This window comes from Harpegnathos saltator, unplaced genomic scaffold, assembly GCF_003227715.2.
Source record: "Harpegnathos saltator strain DR-91 unplaced genomic scaffold, Hsal_v8.6 scaffold456, whole genome shotgun sequence".
Classification (NCBI taxonomy): Eukaryota; Metazoa; Arthropoda; class Insecta; order Hymenoptera; family Formicidae; genus Harpegnathos; species Harpegnathos saltator.
The window spans coordinates 176,978-196,373 of NW_020230268.1; the positions used below are offsets into that span (position 1 = coordinate 176,978).

At 36.0% G+C, this 19,396-nt stretch overlaps 2 protein-coding genes, 1 long non-coding RNA gene and 1 pseudogene across 8 annotated transcripts; 3 read left to right on the forward strand and 1 right to left on the reverse strand.

Annotated features, from left to right (window-relative positions):
* Window positions 1–4,085: 4,085 nt before the first annotated feature.
* LOC112589279 (uncharacterized) lies at window positions 4,086–6,065 on the forward strand. Of its 4 annotated transcripts, none has more exons than XR_003113413.1 (4): window positions 4,086–4,336; window positions 4,666–4,850; window positions 5,368–5,537; window positions 6,006–6,065. It is a non-coding gene; the product is annotated as an uncharacterized LOC112589279 (long non-coding RNA). The 4 variants fall into 4 exon arrangements; XR_003113414.1 differs by lacking the exon at window positions 6,006–6,065 and adding an exon at window positions 5,870–5,994; XR_003113415.1 differs by lacking the exon at window positions 6,006–6,065 and having other exon boundaries at window positions 4,663–4,850; window positions 5,368–5,549.
* Window positions 6,066–6,067: 2 nt separating this feature from the next.
* On the forward strand, window positions 6,068–8,003 carry LOC112589291 (putative nuclease HARBI1; annotated as a pseudogene).
* Window positions 8,004–8,832: 829 nt separating this feature from the next.
* LOC105190416 (uncharacterized) lies at window positions 8,833–10,787 on the reverse strand. Of its 3 annotated transcripts, XM_025301884.1 has the most exons (3): window positions 10,622–10,703; window positions 10,024–10,426; window positions 8,833–9,932 (listed from the first exon to the last, which is right to left on the reverse strand). In XM_025301884.1, exons 1-3 carry the CDS (start codon window positions 10,643–10,645, stop codon window positions 9,793–9,795), a joined length of 567 nt encoding a protein of 188 aa, XP_025157669.1. In that variant the 5' UTR covers window positions 10,646–10,703; the 3' UTR covers window positions 8,833–9,792. The 3 variants fall into 3 exon arrangements, with proteins under 3 accessions (XP_025157669.1, XP_019700294.2, XP_025157668.1); XM_019844735.2 differs by having other exon boundaries at window positions 8,833–10,453; window positions 10,622–10,787; XM_025301883.1 differs by having other exon boundaries at window positions 8,833–10,426.
* Window positions 10,788–12,479: 1,692 nt separating this feature from the next.
* LOC112589278 (uncharacterized) lies at window positions 12,480–13,625 on the forward strand. The gene is made up of 3 exons (XM_025301885.1): window positions 12,480–12,740; window positions 12,824–12,974; window positions 13,107–13,625. The coding sequence occupies exons 1-3, from the start codon at window positions 12,525–12,527 to the stop codon at window positions 13,250–13,252; spliced, it is 513 nt and encodes a 170-aa protein (XP_025157670.1). The 5' UTR covers window positions 12,480–12,524; the 3' UTR covers window positions 13,253–13,625.
* Window positions 13,626–19,396: the final 5,771 nt, after the last annotated feature.

Genomic DNA, 19,396 nt, shown 5'->3' on the forward strand with positions numbered 1-19,396 from the left:
CCTCTCCCTTTTCTCTTATTTCTGTCACCAATGTCTCTCCCTCTTCTCTCCTTTTTCTTACCTCCTTCATGTCCCCTCCCCTTTCCTTGAAGAATTTTATCCTCCCCACCTCCCAACTCGTCAATCTCTCCCCCTTCTCCTCTCTCCTCTTTATCTCCTCTAGACATTTCCTCGCAATTTCGCTCCCCCTTCCCTCCTCCAGCCTTCTCTCCCATTTCCATGCCCTTAACCCCGTTCTCTCTCTTAACTTCTCTCTCTTCAATTCCTCCCTTACCATGTATCCTGGCATTTCTCTCTTTACTCCTAGTATCCATCTCATGTATCTTTCCTGGCTTCTCTCTATCTCTTCCCTCTCCTCCCACCCCCATATTTCCACCCCATACCCTATCACCGTCCATACTAAACTATCATATAACCATATTCTTTTCCCCCATTCTCTCTCAAACCTTCTTTTCCCTATTCCCCATACCTGTCCCATCACCGTCATTCCTATCTTTATTCTTTCCTTTATATGCTTCTCCTGTCCCCCTGCATCACGTATCCTAAATATTTATATTCCTTCACTTCTTCCAATTCCTTTCCTTTCCATCTCCATTTCATCTTTCTCTCTCTACCCCCTCCCTTCCTAAATCTCATCACTTTCGTTTCCCCTATATTCACCTCCATCCCTTTCCTTTCCATATATCTTTCCAATCTCGCTATCATTGCCTTCATCCCCTCCTCCTCCTCCGCCATTATCACCACGTCATCTGCATATGCCAATGAATATATTTTCTCTTCTCCTATCTTTACTCCTCCCCACCTCCCTTTTTTTAATTCCTCTTCCATATCCGCCATTAACAAATTAAACATCCCTGGACTTAGTGGGCACCCCTGCCTCACTCCCCTTCCCGTCCAGAACCCCTCTCCTAGCTCCTCTCCCACCCTTACCCTGCTTATCGTCTCTTCCATCACCTCCTCACATCTCTCCACCCATCCTTTCCTCACCCCTCTTTCCCTCATCGCCCTTATCAACTCTCTTCTTTCCACCGTATCGAATGCTGCTTTCAGATCCACAAATAACGCCACCAGCTTACCCCCCTTCCTTCCTAATTGTCTATTTATCACATAATTCATCACATATATGTTGTCTATAACTCCCAACCCTTTCCTGAACCCCGTCTGATTTTGCGGTATCAACCCTTTCTCCTCCACCTCTTTCCTTAATCTTCCCGCTAATACCGATGCATAAATCTTGTACAACATATTCATTAACGTTACTCCTCTGTACTCTCCCACTACTTTTCCCTCTCCCTTCTTCGCTATCGGTACTACTATTCCTTCCTTCCATTTCTCTGGCCACCCCTCCCCTCTCCATACTCTATTACACATTTCCCTATCCATTCCTCCATCCTCTCTCCTCCATATTTCCACGCTTCATTTGGTATCTCATCCCCTCCTACCGCCTTGTTGTCCTTTAATTTCTTCATTACCTCCTTAATTTCTTCCTTGCTTATTTCCTATTCCTTCTCTCTTTCCTCTTTTCTCTTCCTTCCTCCTATCACTCTTCTCCCCACTCCTCCTAGTAACCCTCTAAAATATTCCTCCCATTCTTTCATTTCAATCTCTTCGTTTCTTCCCTTTCTTCTTTTCCTCTCCCTCCTCATTACTTCCCATATCTTCCCCTCTTTTACTTTTTTATTCACCCATCTCTCCCACCTCTCATTTTCTTCTTTCCTCTTTCCCTCGCATAACCTTTTATATTTTGATTTTTCTTCTCTATATCTCTCTCTATCCACCTCCCCTCTTCTCCATCTCCTCAATTCCCTCCTTACCTTCCTCTTCTCTTCTCTACATTCCTCATCCCACCAACCTTTCCTCCTCTCCTTCTCGCCCTCTTCTTCTTCCCTTACTATTGCTCCCTTTATCCTTTTATTCATTTCCTTGATCTCCTCTTCTACCTTTCCTTCCCCTATTCTCACTTCCCCCAACTCTTCCCTAAATCTTTCTCTAGCCCTTTCAGTCCATACCCCTTTTTCTTTCCTTTTCTTCCCTCCCCCTCTCTTTCCCCTCTCTCTTCCTCCCTCCATCCTTACCGTTATTGGGTGATGATCCGACTCTATATTATCCCCCACTTCAAAACTTTTATCGTGCTCCATCCTTCCTCATTTACTATAACATAATCTATTACCGATTCTCCTCTTCCCCCTGTGTACGTCCATTCCCCTTTCTCATCTCCTTCCTTCCCTCCGTTCACTATCATCCATCCTCTTTCATTTATACACTCTATCAATTCCTTTCCCTCCTTATTTTCCTGCTCGTCTTTCGATTTCCTATTCTCCTCCACCCCCTCTTCATCCTCCCATATTCTCCCCCCTCTCCTTCCTGTCCTTGCGTTAAAATCTCCTCCAATTATCGTTCTTCCTCCTCCCCCTTCCTCTTCCATCCATTCCTTTAATCTTTCCAACCTTTTCCCTAAATCCCCCCTCATATATACTCCTATTATCCTCCATCTTCTTCCTTCTATTATTATATTTCCCACCATCACTCCCTCCATCTCCTCCCTCTCCTCCTCTTCCCCCCTCTCGCTTCTAATTCCTTCCTTATTTCCATTACCATCCCCCCCTTTGCTCTTCCTTTTCTATAAACTCTCTTTGCCGTTTATATTTTCCATGTATATCCCTTCGGTAGCTTCCCCCTTAACCACGCTTGTTCTTTTTCCTCTATCCATGTTTCCATTAACGTTATTACATCCCATTTTTTTATCTCCCTCCAAAACTCCTTATCTTTCTTTTTCAATCCTGCTACATTCCAGAATGTCACCTTTAAATCCCTCTTTCCTTCTTCCCCTCTTTCCTTCCTATTTCCTCCTCTCCCCTCTCCTCTTCTATCTCCGCCTAGTTTCCCTCCTTCCCATTTTCCCTCCCCTTCCCCCTCCCTCTCCACTCCTCTCCCTCTACTGTCAATACTTTCTTTTCCCCTTTTCTATTAATCACCCCCCTCACTTCTTCGTCCCACCTCCACCATTCCTCATTTATTCTTATTTTTCCATACCCTCTCCAAACCCTACTTCCTTTTCCTTCTTCTTCATCCGCTATTCTTCTCATTATCCACCTTGCTCTCCTTTCCTCATATGTCAAATCGTCTTCTATCCATACCTTGCTTCCTTTCAGTTTCTTTTTCCTTTCCATTATCCTGCTTTTTTCCTCCTCACTATTTAATTCCACCACTACTATTTCTCTCTCATCCCCCTTTCCCGTTTTTATCCTCCTTATTCTTTTTCCAATCCCCTCTTTCATTCCTATTTCTTTCAGTATCTTTTCCACCTCCTCTCTTATCTCCCCTTTTCCTATTTCTACCCCCCTCATCACTATATTCCTTCTTCTTTTCTCCCTCTCTCTTTCCTCCTCCCTTCTTTCCAATACTTTCACTCTCTCCTCCATTTCTCCCTTCCTCTCTTCTGCTTCTCTTCTACTCTCCCTTTCCCTCTCTTCCTCCACCTTCTTTACTCTTTCTTCTATCTTTTTTATCATCTCCCCTTCCCCTCCCTTCCCTTCTATCTCTTCCCATTTCCTCTCTAAACTCTCTATCCTATCCCTCATCTCCTGCTTCTCTTTCTCCCATGTTTCCTCTCTCCTCCTCATTTCCTTCCTTAACCCTTCTATTTCCTCTTTTACCTCTTTAAACCCTCCTCTTATTTCCTTCCTCATTTCCTCTAATAAATTCTCCCCTTCCCTCCCCTCCTCTTCCCCTTTTACTGGTGACCTCACTGTCTTCCTACTTTTCATAAATCCCATCTCCTCCTTCTCTCTTTTCCTTTTCCACATCTCCCCTATCATTCCCGTACTCCCTCTTCTCCCTCCCTCCTTCCCCCCCTTTTGCCCTCCATTCCCTTTTCTTCCCTCCCCCTTACTCCTCTCTTCCTTCCCTATTTCCTCCATTCTTATCTTCCCCTTTCTCTCCTTTAAACTTCGCTCCTTTCTCTTCCTCCTTCCTCCTTTCTCCTACAGATGTCGTTCCTTCTCCTTCTTGCCTCTCTTCTATCTGCTCCTATACTCCTTGCCCGTATCCTTTCTCTTATTTTCTCCCCTCTATAAACTTTCTTTCCCTGCTCTTCTCTAGCCGTCCCTAACCTCACTCTCTCACCCGTATCTTTCACCCCCTTTCCACTCTCTCTCTCTCTCTCTCTCTCTCCCTTCTCGCCTCCACTCACCTCCACTCCCGCTCACTCTCTTCACACTCTCTCCTCCCCGCTCCTCCAATTCTGTCCCCTACACTCTCCTTTTCTCTCCTCCTTTCACTCTACTAGAAACCCTCTCCTATACTTTACGCCGCCGGAAACGGAAGTCCTGAAATAGTAAGTTAATACATATATATTTGTTGTTAGTAAAATTAAATGTTTCAAATAGAAATATATACTTTTTTAAAAAATATCGTATAAATATAAATAGTGCTACATAATAATAGACATTTATTTACCAATTTTAATTATCAACTTTCTTTTCTTTTTGTTACTTTTCTTGCATATAATGTCAATGCCAATTTACTCCATTTTAATTATGTACTGGTATAGCATATTCTCCTGATATTCCCTATTATGACAAAGATATTATGTATTTTCTTCATGTATATACAAAGTGTCAACTCATGCAGTACCAACTCATTCATTCAATATTCATTAAGCAGATAATAATATTAATCTACTTACCATCGAGCATATATAAAATCCATCGGAGGAATGAACATTGATGATGCCGTTAAGAGAATATTATATAAAACATTTTCGAATAAATTGGCAGAGAGGTATAATTGGAAAGGCCTACGGGGAAAAGAACCACTATGTAATCTGGAAATTATAAAAGTAATATTCAGTAAGTATTATAATTTGTAATTTAGATATACAGGCTGGGGGGTTATAAGTTTATAACCCGAAGTGTGAAGGTAGATTGAGTTAAGAAAACATCAAATAACTTGATAATTATTGCGAATCTCGCAAAACGATATGGAACTTTCATGTTTGTCTTAACCCAATTTACCTTCACACTTCAGATTATAAACTTATAACCCCCATCCTGTATGTAGGTGGCCAAGGACAGTTGATACATGTAAGTTAGAAAATTCGATTACTTGTACTATTTTCTAACAAAATCAAGCAAACAAAGACTTCAAAACTATCTTTGATATGTTTGACATTTCTTACTCTCATTTCTTTTTTGCTCTCAGTTTTGTAATCCTGTTAGAAAATAATCAATTTTGCCAATTTATATCTGCTACCAACTCTGGCCCTGGCTTCCACTAAGTACTGAAATTAATGTAATGCATTATATATAAATAAAGGTTAAAATACAATATATATATATAAGGTTAAAATTGAGAAAATATTTTTAGGATCCATACTTGACAATATCTCAGATTCCGGTCAAAGCAAAATACAGCGGAGGATAATAGAGTGGTTTCGACACTCTAAAGCAAGGAGGCAGAATGAGGAGAAGCGGGACAATAATATACTCCATTCTGAGTAACCATTCTGTACAAAATCAAAATGGAAACATTAAACAGTATGAAATATTGTTTATTGTTATTATTATAAGCAAGATACTTGTACATATCCCAGCAAACACAATGTTACATGTAATGTACATGTAACACATGTGTTATATAACAGTTATAACTGTTATATAACACATGTACAAATGTATACAAATGTATACATTGTTGAGTAGGAAGTTATAACTAACATGTACGTTACATATAACATTGTGTTTGCTGAGATCTAATCTCTTCTGTAATGTGGTATTTATATATAATTATTTTTACTATGTTACAGATATTTGTAATTGCAATTTGTAATTTGACTATGTTACAATAATGTATATTATTTTATTTTCAGCTCTTTTTACTTCATAGCTGTTAATAAAATTTAATTTATTACAAAGTATGCTAAGAACAATTCTAAGCTCTTACTCAGAATATTTAGAAAATTCTATGCTATTTGTAATAATTTGTAAAACTATTAATACATATAGGGCGCGTTCACGGAGACGCTATTTGCGCTATTTATAGCGCTATAGATCGTTCACGGAGCTAGATGGTAGCGCTAACAAACGCTGTCATGACGTCACTAACAGTAGCGTTCTACGTCATAACTGCGCGCAATCAACGCTATTCCTTCCGAGGTAGGATGCGTTCGGGGAGCACGCTATCACGCAACAAACGCTAACGCTGATAGATGCGTTCGGAGAGACTATAAGCAGCTTACGCTTTCGAGCTGCTCGAACATTACTTGAGTGAATTTATCGTTACAATATGGCTGATGTTGGTGCAAATATGGATAACCAAAAAAGAAAAAAATTATTAAGTCTTTTAATTTAATTTTTTAATTTTTAATTTTTAATTTTTATTTAATTTTTTAATTTTTTAATTTAAAAGTAGGACGTCGGAAGAAACTGCCAAGATTACAAAATTATGTGGAAGAGGTGATACCTAGGTGGAAAGATCAAGAATTTTAGGTAATGATAAATTATCTTTAATTAATTTTCAAAGTTCTATACATATATCATAGAATGGTGAACATATTTCACATTATGTATTTATTTATGGTAGCTCAGTAAATATTGCAGCAAAGTAAATGCAATATGTATTTTATAACATTTACATTGTTACGTGAGAAATTATAACATAAATGTAATGTAATGTAATGTAATTTTTCAATAATGTCATTTGAAATTTCAACAAAAAGTGTTTAGTATAGTGATATTCGGTATTTATTGGAAAGAAATTAGCTAAATTTTTCTATTAGCATATTCGACTGGACTTGGGTTCACCCATGCTGGGTTAAATAAACCCAGCTTATTGATCGAACATGTACTATATAGTATAGTATAGTATACGTTCGACTAATAAGGCCCAGTTCCACAACTTACTTTAAACGAAGTTTAAAGCTAAACCGATGGTTAAAAGCAATAGTATATGCGCATATACTTCATGATTAAAATTGCTTTTAACCATCGGATTAGCTTTAAACTCCGTTTAAAGCAAGTTGTGGAACTGGGCCTAAGTTGAGTTTATGTAACCCAGCATGGATTAACCCAGGTCCAGTCGAATACGCTGTATGTCTGTACTAATTTTAGTTCTACACACTTCTTATCTAGAATATCCAGAGACACTTTTGAGTTTGTACTCTTGATAATTGCCCCAAAACTTAAGAGAAAGTGTCCAGGGTTAGGAATGATCTCCCCAGAGAAACAGTTTTTTATTGCTATTTGGCGAATGGCTACACCAGATTCTTATAGGTTAGTACATTATATCTAATAATAAGACCTACTCAAGGTAATGTTGCATTTTTCATTTATAAGTTTTTTAATCCTAGATCAATATGTGAAAAGTTTGATGTGAGTCGATCAACAGCCTTATTAACAACACGTCGAGTTACCAAGATACTTGCAGATTTAGCACCAGTATTAATTAAATGGCCAACAGGCAACGCTATCCAAGACAGGATTTGAAGTAATTAGTTCCTTCCCTAAAGTCATAGGAGCTATCGATGGTATTCACATCAATATCCCATCTCCACATATACATCCAGAAGCCTATGTTAATCGGAAAGGTCACCATTCCATTCAGCTACAAGTTTGTAATATGTACTTAGTATATTAGATGGAAGAATTTATCCTCCTCACTATATTGTATATATTGAATATATCGTACTATTCTTCCAGGGGATCTGTGATCACAAAACTCGTTTCACGCACTGCTATATTGGACATGCAGGTTCTGTGCATGATCAACGCGTTTTTCGTCAATCAGAAATTCAAGATGCATTGGGTAACCCAGAAAAATTTCCTGATGATTCCCATTTACTTGATGATGCTGCATATAAAATTCATGATAATTTAATGGTTCCATATCGTGATAATGGTCATTTGACTGAACGACAAAAAAATTATAATTTCTGCCATTCTTCAGCACGAATCGCCATTGAAAGAGCATTTGGTACCTTGAAAGGTCGATTTAGAAGTTTATTACACAACCATGAATCGGACTGACTTAGGCCGGTATTCATAGTCAGGTCTTATATTTAAGACCGTCTTAAGTTCATTTTCAGATACCCCATAGCCAATGAAATGATTTGTATAGCATCTGAAAATAAACTTAAGACGGTCTTAAATTTAAGATCCGATTATGAATACCGGCCTTAATTGCTCATTATATACTTGCTTGTTGTGTCATGCATAATATTTGTATACTAAGAAATGATGATTTTGACATTGTTTTATTAAATAATGAAGTAGATAATGATATTCCTCGTCAAGTTGCTGCAGATGATACAACAAGTGTTCTGAAAAGAGACTTAATTAGCCAAAGACTTCCAATAAGACTCATATAAATCTTAAAACAGTTCTAATTTTGCTAGGAATGCAATGTATTTTTTATTTTAAAGAAGTTTACAAGTTATTATCTTTTATACTTTTGTAACATAGATATAAACTAATATGTACATGTTTAATAAAATTAAAATAGTATAACATATAAAAGAATTCTTTATTTATTTTTACAATAGTATTATATTTAAAAATTGCCATTTCCGTGTTACTTCTAAAATAATAAGTACATCCTCTTCGTTATTAATTCATTTAGGACAAAAAGTAAAAGAATAAAATGAAAGATACATTTTGTTATTGATATTAGTTTTATAATAGTTTATAATTAATTTTTAACACATACAATTACTCCCCTCGACAGAATAAACATAAAATACTTTGTATTGTCTTGAAGAATAAAAATAAAAGCAAGTTATATATATGTAATATTGTTGGTTACACATAAAGAACTAATATCACCAACTCTGCTTAACTTAATCGGTCGACCAAGCATTAATATTAATTAATCATTCCCTTCGACAAAATAAAAATGAAATACTTTGTATTGTCTTGTCTTGAGGTACAATAAAAATAAAAACAAGTTACATATATGTAACACTGTATAAGTAATACTAAGTATAATGTAATACTTAGTTATACATAAAGAACTAATATCACTAACTCTGGTTAACTTTTTCGATCGACCAAGCAGTAAAATTAATGAACCAATTTATTTTTCTGATCAATATGATTGATTAATTTTGTTATAATAGACTAATTAAGTTAACTGAATGTAGTAATTCTGTTCCACATAACTTTCATCAGAAATATTTACCAAACATTTTAATTGTTCCAACATAGAAAGAAAAATCTTATTTTATATATCAGTGTTCTTAACATTAAGTATCACTTATGCATTTAATCATTATTCAATTTATCACAGATGTACACAGGAAGTTATTAATCTCTTGCTATTATAACTGTTATTTGTACGATTTTCACAACTTTATGCGTTGCGTCTATGACCATGTTTACGTAATAACTTTATCTAACTAATTAACTATATTATAAAAATATGTATGTATAGGCATAAAGTTGAAAATCGTCAAAATAATTCAAATTACAATGGGAAGACATTAGTGAATACTTATGTGTATAAACTTAATATTAATTATTAATATTAAAAAATAAAGCAAATTTTAAGAATATGTTTAAAATATTAAGGAAGACAGAACGCAGTATAATAGATGTACCAGCTACTATACTATATTTTACAAAACTAAATAAAATATTAATTGTACTAAAAGAAGTAAACAAGAAAATAAATGGTACATGTTTTATCAAAAACAAAGGAAACAATCTTATAATTTGTATTACAACTTCGTTTTATCTTTGTTGCATGTAAATTAAAATAAAAACATTTATAATTTGTCTAAAATTTTACCCATGAATTTTAGCATTTGCTTTTCAAAGTCCATGTTTTCTTTGTGCCTCTGATCACTATTGTTCTCAGCCAATTTCCGACTTTGTAAAATTGATTCAGCAATGTTTGATGTACTTTCTTGTGCCTTGCGCTTCTGACAATTTGAATAGCTTAAATTTTTATTACTTGAGTTTGCATTGTTACATATATTTGCATTTGTTAAGTTAGATTCTCTATTAGATCTAGAATTAGAACACATACTGCTTGAAGAGGCTATTGCTGGAGACGACATAATAGGTCGTTCACCAAGCAAAGATTCCATGACTTCCATATAAGGCCATGTTCTAAGATTATTCCCTGATTTGCTATTGTGATCTTTTATAGATTTATAAGTTCGTTTCATTCCGTGAAATTTTGAAAGACATTGAGGTTCAGTGACATTATAGCCTTTAACAAATAATGCTGATGCAATATTATTCCATACTTTTTTCTGGGATATTTTACCCGATACAATGTTATTTTTTTGCAGCCGATACTTTTCTACCAGCAATAGAATTGCCGCATGAGACCATTTAAACATTGATTCATTATTATCCTCAGAATTGGAAGACTCCATTGACAGACTTGCTGCATCAAAATCTGAATCTTGTTGATTTTGCTCTTTCTAGAAGATAAGTAGTAAATATCGTATCTAAAAGAATAACGAATAATATCTATATATTAAAGGAGACATAAATCAATCACACTCTTTTATTATAATCTAATTTATTAATTTCCATTATATCAACTGATCTATCTTCTATACTTGGATAATTATTAGCATATAGAATACTTATATAACCTCTGTCATCATAATTACCATTTTCTGCACGCGCTGCATCATTTGGCGATACTTTTATTGTGTATGTCACATCGTTTTCATCTAAAAGATGAATTTCGACATTTTCAGATATTTAACTAAGTGGTTGAGCCATTGTGAATACAGTTTCTCACAGTTTAATAAATTGTCTTTATTTGACTTTTGACGCAATTGGTTTGTTCTTTCTGGTTGCACTGTTGTAATTGGTTGAAAAAACAGCAGTTAAAAAGAACAGATCATAGACTAACACTTTAAAGCACAATCGAACGTTCGAGGAAAGAATAAGCGCCAATTAGCGCTAATAGCATTTGCTGCCCTACCTCGAAAATGATAGCGAAAAATTGCGCGAATAATGACGTCACGCTGCTTTGAGAGTGATGTCATTATCGATTTTATAGCGCCACAAAGCGTCTCCTCGAACGGTCTTAGATACTTATTGTGCGAATAGCGTGCTCCCCGAACGCACCCACAGACGAGGGAGGACAGCACCAGCCTATTCCGGGGGAGCCACGGGAGAAGGCCGGTCCCAACAGTTCAGATTCGGCGGATGGAGAAAAGATAAAAGGAAACGGACGGAGGCAGCGCTTTTGCCATTTAACGTTGAGACGGATAGTAAAAATAGAGTCGAGTCGAAAGACTAAGTCGTGGATCGTCAAGCTTTTGTAAAGCGATATATTTGGTATAAATTGCGGTGTCGGGTACAATTGTATTTGTGTTCTTTTAAAATATATATATACTTATATTCTTGTTCAATATAAGAAGAGTTTCATATTAACCACTCGGAACCTCTACATCCTGAACATCCCCTTTTTCTAACTAAGGAGGAGGATCTAGAAGAAGAGAGATTTAAAAGAGAAAGGAATAAAGATATAGACGATATCTCTTTTAAATCTTACAGCTCCGTGAACGCCAGTGAACGCGCAGAACTGTGTTAAGTTCGAGCTGTGCGTGCTCCGTCCCGGAAATATTTGACGTAAAGAAGATGGAAAATATAGACATAAATCTTCAGGACGCTGAAACTGGAGAACTGTTTCAAGTACGACTCTCACCGACTAGTGCTTTTAGAGCACAAAATGGTAAGTTCTTCCTAATAAATTGGTTAAGTACTAGAGGTTATATTTATTTGATGATTTGTATTATTATTTTTAGTTTATTTGTCTAAGAAACACATCAAAGTCAAGGAAAAGTCAAAATAACTTTATGATTCTTAATGTTAATAGACAGTTTTTAACCAAAAATCATTATTTTGACTTTTATGACATCAAAGTCATTATGACTTTCTCTTAATTTGGTTTGTTCCTTGGGTGGTTGTTATACTCTTATTTATATTGTGCAGTAAATTCTGATTTACTTATATATTAATGCAACTAATTGTTATTGGCTTTTACCACAATGTTGCTTTAATTTAAAAATACTTGCTCTTTATTTTTCTTGCATATATTTTCTGCAAATCTATTCATTAACTGCATTGCTTTAATCAAGTTTAATGCATGCATTGAATATTTTTGTTTTGCAATTACTTTTAATAATACTGTTTATATTTGCTGCTTGATGCATGTATAAAATAATAATTGCAAACATTATTTTTATTTTTATAAGCATCTGAGCAGAACACTTCACTGGATAAAGCATCTAATATGTACTTTATTTTTAATTAAGTTGAACTTTTCTCTCTTTCATATTGTATAGTAATTTCTTGTATGTAATTAATTGCATACCTTGTGTTTGTAGGATATATGGGCATGTTAAAAGAATAACTTGAAGAACAGGAAATTTATGAAAATAAAGAAAGTAAGAAAATTGTATAATATGGATGGTGTTTGTTACGAAAACTATATATGTTTGATTTATATTGCAGATTTTCGATCTCTTCGGTCTCATGAGGCCATAATGTTATTAGTTGATGAATATAGGCTGCGAGAATCGTTCATGTCTTCAGGCAAAATCAGCAACAAAAAAAGCGTGGGACGAAATGTCAACAATCATGAATGCCAAAGGACACATGTTTTCAGGTAGACAGTGTATGACAAAAATAAACACAATGAAGCGAACATATAAGACGATCAAAGACCACAACTCAAAATCCGGTAACAATAATCGCACGTGGAAATATTATGAAGTAAGTATTACTTTAATTAACTTGTACTGTACTAAACTTTTCCCCACTCTTTTACTATTTGTAATACAATATCATCTGTTTAGGTCATGGAGAGCCTTCTTCGCGAAAAAACATATATAGACCTGTTATTAACTATTTCATCAACTGGGTCTGTGACATACAAGTCTGGAAAATTAAAATCTGCTGATAGTTGCTCTAACGACTCTAGCAGTGAATCCAGTGGTCCAGTTTCTCGTAAGTAATAATTACACATTTTTAATTGAATTATAACAAATTCGGCCATTTACAATAGTGCGCAGTGTGCACCAAGAGTGCAGTGTTCTCTCTGTATAGGCAGTAAAATAAAAAGAATATTTGTACTTCCAGGGAAACGTAGAGTCAGCAATACTTTGGAAGCAATATTAGCAAACCGCCAAATAGCCGAAGAGCAAAAAAATAAGAGACATAAAGACAGGATGGAAATGTCACAAAAAATATTGAACAAACTAGAATCGGTTTTGAACAAGCTATAAACTATAAAGACGTTAACCGATGTAAAGCGGCATCTTCAATGAGAATTTAAAGCGTAATGATCCTTGCATGCTGCACGCGATTAGTAACGAGCAATAAACGATATGCAATGAAGACTATTTTTTATGTTTCATGTTTTTAGTTTCATACTTTAAATTCTTATTGAAGAACCCGTTTAGAAGCAATAGATTGCAATATTAAGAAAAGTCTGATTTTATAGTCTGAAGTGTCTAACAGTGTTATTTAATTATATTATATATTTGCTTCATGTTAAAATAGTAAAATTAAGTATATTAAGCCTAAGTATACAAGTATATTAGGTCTATAAGTATATTACGCACCGTCTACAGGTACCTTTAGTTATGCAATATTTACATGTGATATTAAGTTACAAATAGATATAAATGTTCAATGACAGAAGTATGGTTTTGTTTAAAAAATCTTCACGAATCATATGTGGTTTAATTTGAAAAAATAATAACATATTAATTTCTTTCTTAAGCATGTCTATAAGTATATTACGCACCGTCTACAGGTACCTTTAGTTATGCAAATTTACATATGATATTAACCCAGATAGCCAAACCTGCGCGAGCAGATTTCGAACAAAGCCTGCTATCATAGTTTGATGGCAAATAGGCAACAAATTTAACGCAGAATCTGTTATATCAAATTATGCTGCCAATCTGTGGTCAAATATGCGCCAGATCCTGCTGTCGGATATTTGACGGCAGATTTGTATCAAAAACCGCGCAAGACTTGCAGTAATTTGATGACAGATTGGCGGCAAAAACCGAGCAAACTCTGCGCGCAGACTCTACGCATAGTTTGGCAGCAGGACCTGCGCGGTTTCTGTTGACAATCTGCTCGCACGGCCTGTCGTACAGGTCCTGTCGACAAAACACGAGCCTAATGAGGACACAGATGGCTATGGTTTTGATGTGGAGATCTGATCGAAATTGGCGTCAATCTGCGCGCATTCTGCTAGCATTTTGCTTACTGGGAGTTACAAACAGATATAAATGTTCAATGACAGAAGTATGGTTTTGTTTAAAAAATCTTTACGAATCATATATGTGGTTTAATTTGAAAAAATAATAACATACATTAATTTCTTTCTTAAGCATGTCTCATTAGTAACCTTGCAGCTATTAAGTCTCTTTTTGCAGCCCCTGCATGAGCGATATCATGCATATCGTCAGTGTTGCCCACAACACATTGTCTTTCTTCTACATCCTCCAACATTTCTATATCCAAGTCACCTCTCATTGTACATATATTGTGTAACACACAACAGGCGAGAATATGCTTTGGAATTAGGTCTGTTCTGTCCATCGCAAGTATTGTAAGAAGACTTTGGAAACTGTTAATAAGCCAAATGCTCTCTCAATAACCATTCTTGCAGAAGCATGGCAAAAGTTGTAATTTCTCTGCTGCTCTGTCATGTGACCATTATCTCGGTATGGTACTAACAGATTTTCATGCAGTTTATAAGCTGCATCTCCAATTAAATGACATTCCTGTGGAAATTTTAACCCATCTTCTAAGTAGGATTGTACTTCTGATAAACGAAAAACTCGTTGATCATGTACAGATCCTACATGTCCCACGTAACAGTGTATAAATCGGCAAGTATGATCACAAATAGCCTGCAACTAAACAATATATGTATATTAGATTAAATTGTATAGAAAGCATTAACACTATAATAATATTTACACTTATATATATTTATATTATATATATATATATATTATATATATTATATATATTTACACGTATATATACACTATAATAATATTGCACTATATAATAATGTTGCAGTTAAGAGTAACATTTTATGAGTTTTACAAGCTTAAAACATTACAAGATATTTTTCCTAAAACACGAAAAATTGCAGAAATAGTGACAAGAAGATTAATAATGACTCCATCAAGCATTCTAGCATTGACTAAAAAAGGCATTATACCTGAAATTGGATTGAATGGTGACCTTTGCGGTTCACATATGCCTCTGGATTTTCTTTAGGAACTGAAATATTGATATGCGTGCCATCAATAGCACCAATGACTTTCGGGAATCCACTAGTAGCTTCAAATCCTACTCATATTTGCTCACATTCTTCATTCGTTGGCCATTTAATTATAGCAGGCATCAGCTCAATAAGTGCATTTATAACACGCCTTGTTATATGTAACGCAGTGCTTCTACCGACATTAAATCTGTCGGAAATTGACCTGAACATTAGAAAATAAAAATATATACAAGTAGTTTTCTAGTCAGTGACATAAATCAACATAAGCATTATTCAATTTGTTGCTCAGTATACATGGAACAAAGATAGATTCATGCTGTGTTGCCTGATATCAGTGAGTGCATTCAGCAGAAGTGCTTTGTAAGTACTTTATTGTTTACCTAAAAGAATCTGGAATAGCTAGTCTCCACAATGCCAACAGACACTGTTTATGTGCACTAATCATAGGTGCTCCTTCTTTTTCTCTTTTTCTCTTTTAATTTTGGCTCAATAATAGATAAAAGATATTCGAATGTTTCAGGAGTTATCCTAAATTGTGTATTAATATCTTATTACTTATCAGTTAAATATTGCATTTTTTACTTATATCAATTATACTATGTTCTATACCATAGACATTTCTATATAAATGTTATTCACAAAAAGACATTATTTACATAACTGATACCTGAAATGAACCTTGAAATCTTCACTTCTTAAGGCAGGCATTATGGTTTCAACATAATTTGGTATTCTCGCCTTTTTCTCTTTTATTTGCAATGTGTTGTAATATGACAATTTCTTCCTCATCGCTGTCACTTGAGGACGCATTTACTAGGTCTCGTACTTCCAGTAATAACGTTATTAGCACTTCTTTTAAATTTGCCATTTTTGCTTTTGCTTAACGCAACATATAACCTAACTCCTAACTCGTTACAAAAAGATGCTGTAGTAATGCAAACGCTAAATGCCGTTCACGGAGCTCGCTATCGCTATCACGCTATTGGCTCCTTGAACGGTTTTGGTAGCGTTTGCACTGGTAGCGTTGATAGCGTCTCCGTGAACATACCCTCATTCATTCAATTTATGGCTCTGAGCAGATTTATTACACTCCTTCTCTTACATCAATCACGATTTTGGAAATAAAAGAGAAACAAGAACAACGCGTACAGTCCCCAAGATAAAAAATATGCGTAGTTACGGGAACTACATCCAACCGCCAGAAGCGAACAAAAGACTTTGTTCGTTGCATACATTATACAGGGTGTTTGATAGCTGATCATGCAGACGAAAGTTGGAGATAGATTGGGTGTAGCCGAGAAGAAAAGTCATGTACCATAATGTCAAATTGCCAATAGTTATCGAGTTATTAATTAAAACATGTGAGCCAACGAGCGCGTAGAGAGCGGAGGGCGACCGCAGTAAGCACGTAGACATTTGATACAGGCGGAGTCAGTGAGTGGCGGTAGGAGAGCGTGCGCGCCGAGGGGCAACGTAAACGACAAGAGGCGGGTGCGCGCGACGAGGAGCGAGCGAGCGCAAGCGACAAAAGGCGAGCGAGCGCGACGAAGAGCGAACGAGCGCGAACGACGAGGAGTGAGCGAGCTATAAGGAAAAAACCACAAAGAAAAAGTTCGCTCGCTCCTCGTCGCGCGCGATCGCCTCTTGTCGCTTACGTTGCCCCTCGCCGCGCGCGCTCTCCTATGGCCACTCACTGACTCCGCCTGTATCAAATGTCTACGTGCTTACTGCGGCCGCCCTCCGCTCTCTACGCGCTCGTTGGCTCACATGTTTTAATTAATAACTCGGTAACTATTGCCAATTTGACATTATGGTACATGACTTTTCTTCTCGGCTACACCCAATCTATCTCCAACTTTCGTCTGCATGATCAGCTATCAAACACCCTGTATAAGGATAATTATCTTTAGTACTGATAATAAACATTAAAATAATAATTGAAATAAAAATAAACACAAGAAATATACATATTAAATACATTATTATATTAATAATAAATAAATTATTTATTTATAACATTTTATAACCTTTATAACTTTTTAAGTTATAAGTCCACATATAGGGTGTCCGGAATGTGATCATTAATATTTTGTGTACTGGTAGAACTCGTTAAAACAATTAAGAAAGTCCTGTGCCATTTTACAATTTTTTCAATATTTATTCTGTAATTAATTAAAATGTGTAAACGAATGAGCGCACGAGAAAGCGATAGGACGGGCTCTGTGCATAAGAAGATGGCTTACCTCGCGCGGCGAGAGGCAACCGTAAGCGACAAGAGGTGCGCGACGAGGAGCGAGCGAGCGCGAACGACGAGCGAGCGAGCGCAAGCGACAAGAGGCAGTCGCCCAGCGTTCTCTACGCGCTCATTGGCTCACATGTTTCAATTAATAAAGCCAGCGGCACACGGTGCTTGTTTTCGTGCTGGATTGCTTGCTGGATGAAAATACTGCGTTTTGATTGGTATATTTTCGAAGATGGATGGAAATACACCAATCAGAATGCAATATTTTCATCCAGCAAGCAATCCAGCACGAAAACAAGCACCGTGTGCCGCTGGCTTAACTCGATAACTATTGCCAATTTGACATTATGGTACATAACTTTTCCTTTCGGCTACACTCAATCTACCAGTACACAAAATATTAATGATCACATTCTGGACACCCTGTATATTTTTCTACGCTCACTTTGTATTAGTTACTTTTCTTAAACTTCGTTTATTCCAGCTAAACGGTCAACATTGGGCATTCAAATTAAACTCAGTTTAACCACGTTTAAATTTTAAGCGAAACATGGTGGGAATGAAAAATGTATTTTAAGCCAGCTGCACACGGTGCTTGTTTTCGTGCTGCTTGCTGGATGAAAATACTGCGTTCTGATTGGTGCATTTCCATCCATCTTCGAAAATATACCAATCAAAACGCAGTATTTTCATCCAGTAAGCAATCCAGCACGAAAACAAGCACCGAGTGCCGCTAGCTTTATATTATTGGGTGTACAAATTAGTTCGGTCCGTTTTCAAAAGATGGCTCCGGCTGTTATGAATGGTTCATAATGACTGCCGATTTTGACGGTTTCAGAGAAGTTAGACATCTGCCAATAATATTCAGTTTATATAGCTTTGAGTTTCATACAAAAACCTTGCTTTTTACAGTGTTGAAAATGTCGAATTTTGTGTTAACCAAGCAGCATTTGCGAGAGGTTTTAATTTTCTGCTTTAATTGGAAGAAAAGTGCAGCTGAAGCCCATCGAATGCTTGTTGAAGTTTATGGTGACGCTGCTCCAACTGATAAATCATGTACGGAATGGTTTCGACGTTTCAAGGATGGAGATTTCAGCGTCGAAGCCTCGCTCTGGACAGCCAAAAAAATTCGAGGACAAAGAATTAGAGGCATTACTCGAAGAAGATCAGAGTCAAACGCAAGAGGAGCTTGCAGAATCATTGGGAGTGACTCAATAAGCCGTTTCCGTACGATTGAGAGACATGGAAATTATTCAAAAACAAGGAAATTGGGTGCCTTATGAACTGAAACCGAAAGACGTTGAAAGGCGTTCTTCATGACAACGCTCGGCCTCATGTCGCAAAAGTCGTAAAAAAATATATGGAAACGCTCAAATGAGATGTTTCACCGCACCCGCCGTATTCTCCGGACATTGCTCCTTCTGATTACTGGTTGTTCCGAAGGATACAGCACAATTTGGTAGGTCACCAGTTCACTTCTTTCGCAGATATCGAAAATTGGCTCCAAATTTGGATTGCCTCAAAAGACGAGTCATTTTTTCGAGATGGAATTCGAAAATTGCTTGAGAAATGGGAGAAAGTAACCAGCGATGGAAAATACTTTAATTGATCTGTTCATTCATTTTGTTTTGAAATAAATACATCTTTTAACACAAAAAACGGACCGAACTAATTTGTACTCCCAATATATATAAGTATATGAGAATAAACTTGAAATTTTTTTTAATTGCACTGGAATTGCATAATAGTGCAATAATTATGATGCATCATTTTATTCAAATTTTTCTTCAAATATCTTTATAATGTATTTTTTTTCAAAATAAAAATGTAATATATATATATACATATATAAAAATAATTTATATATTT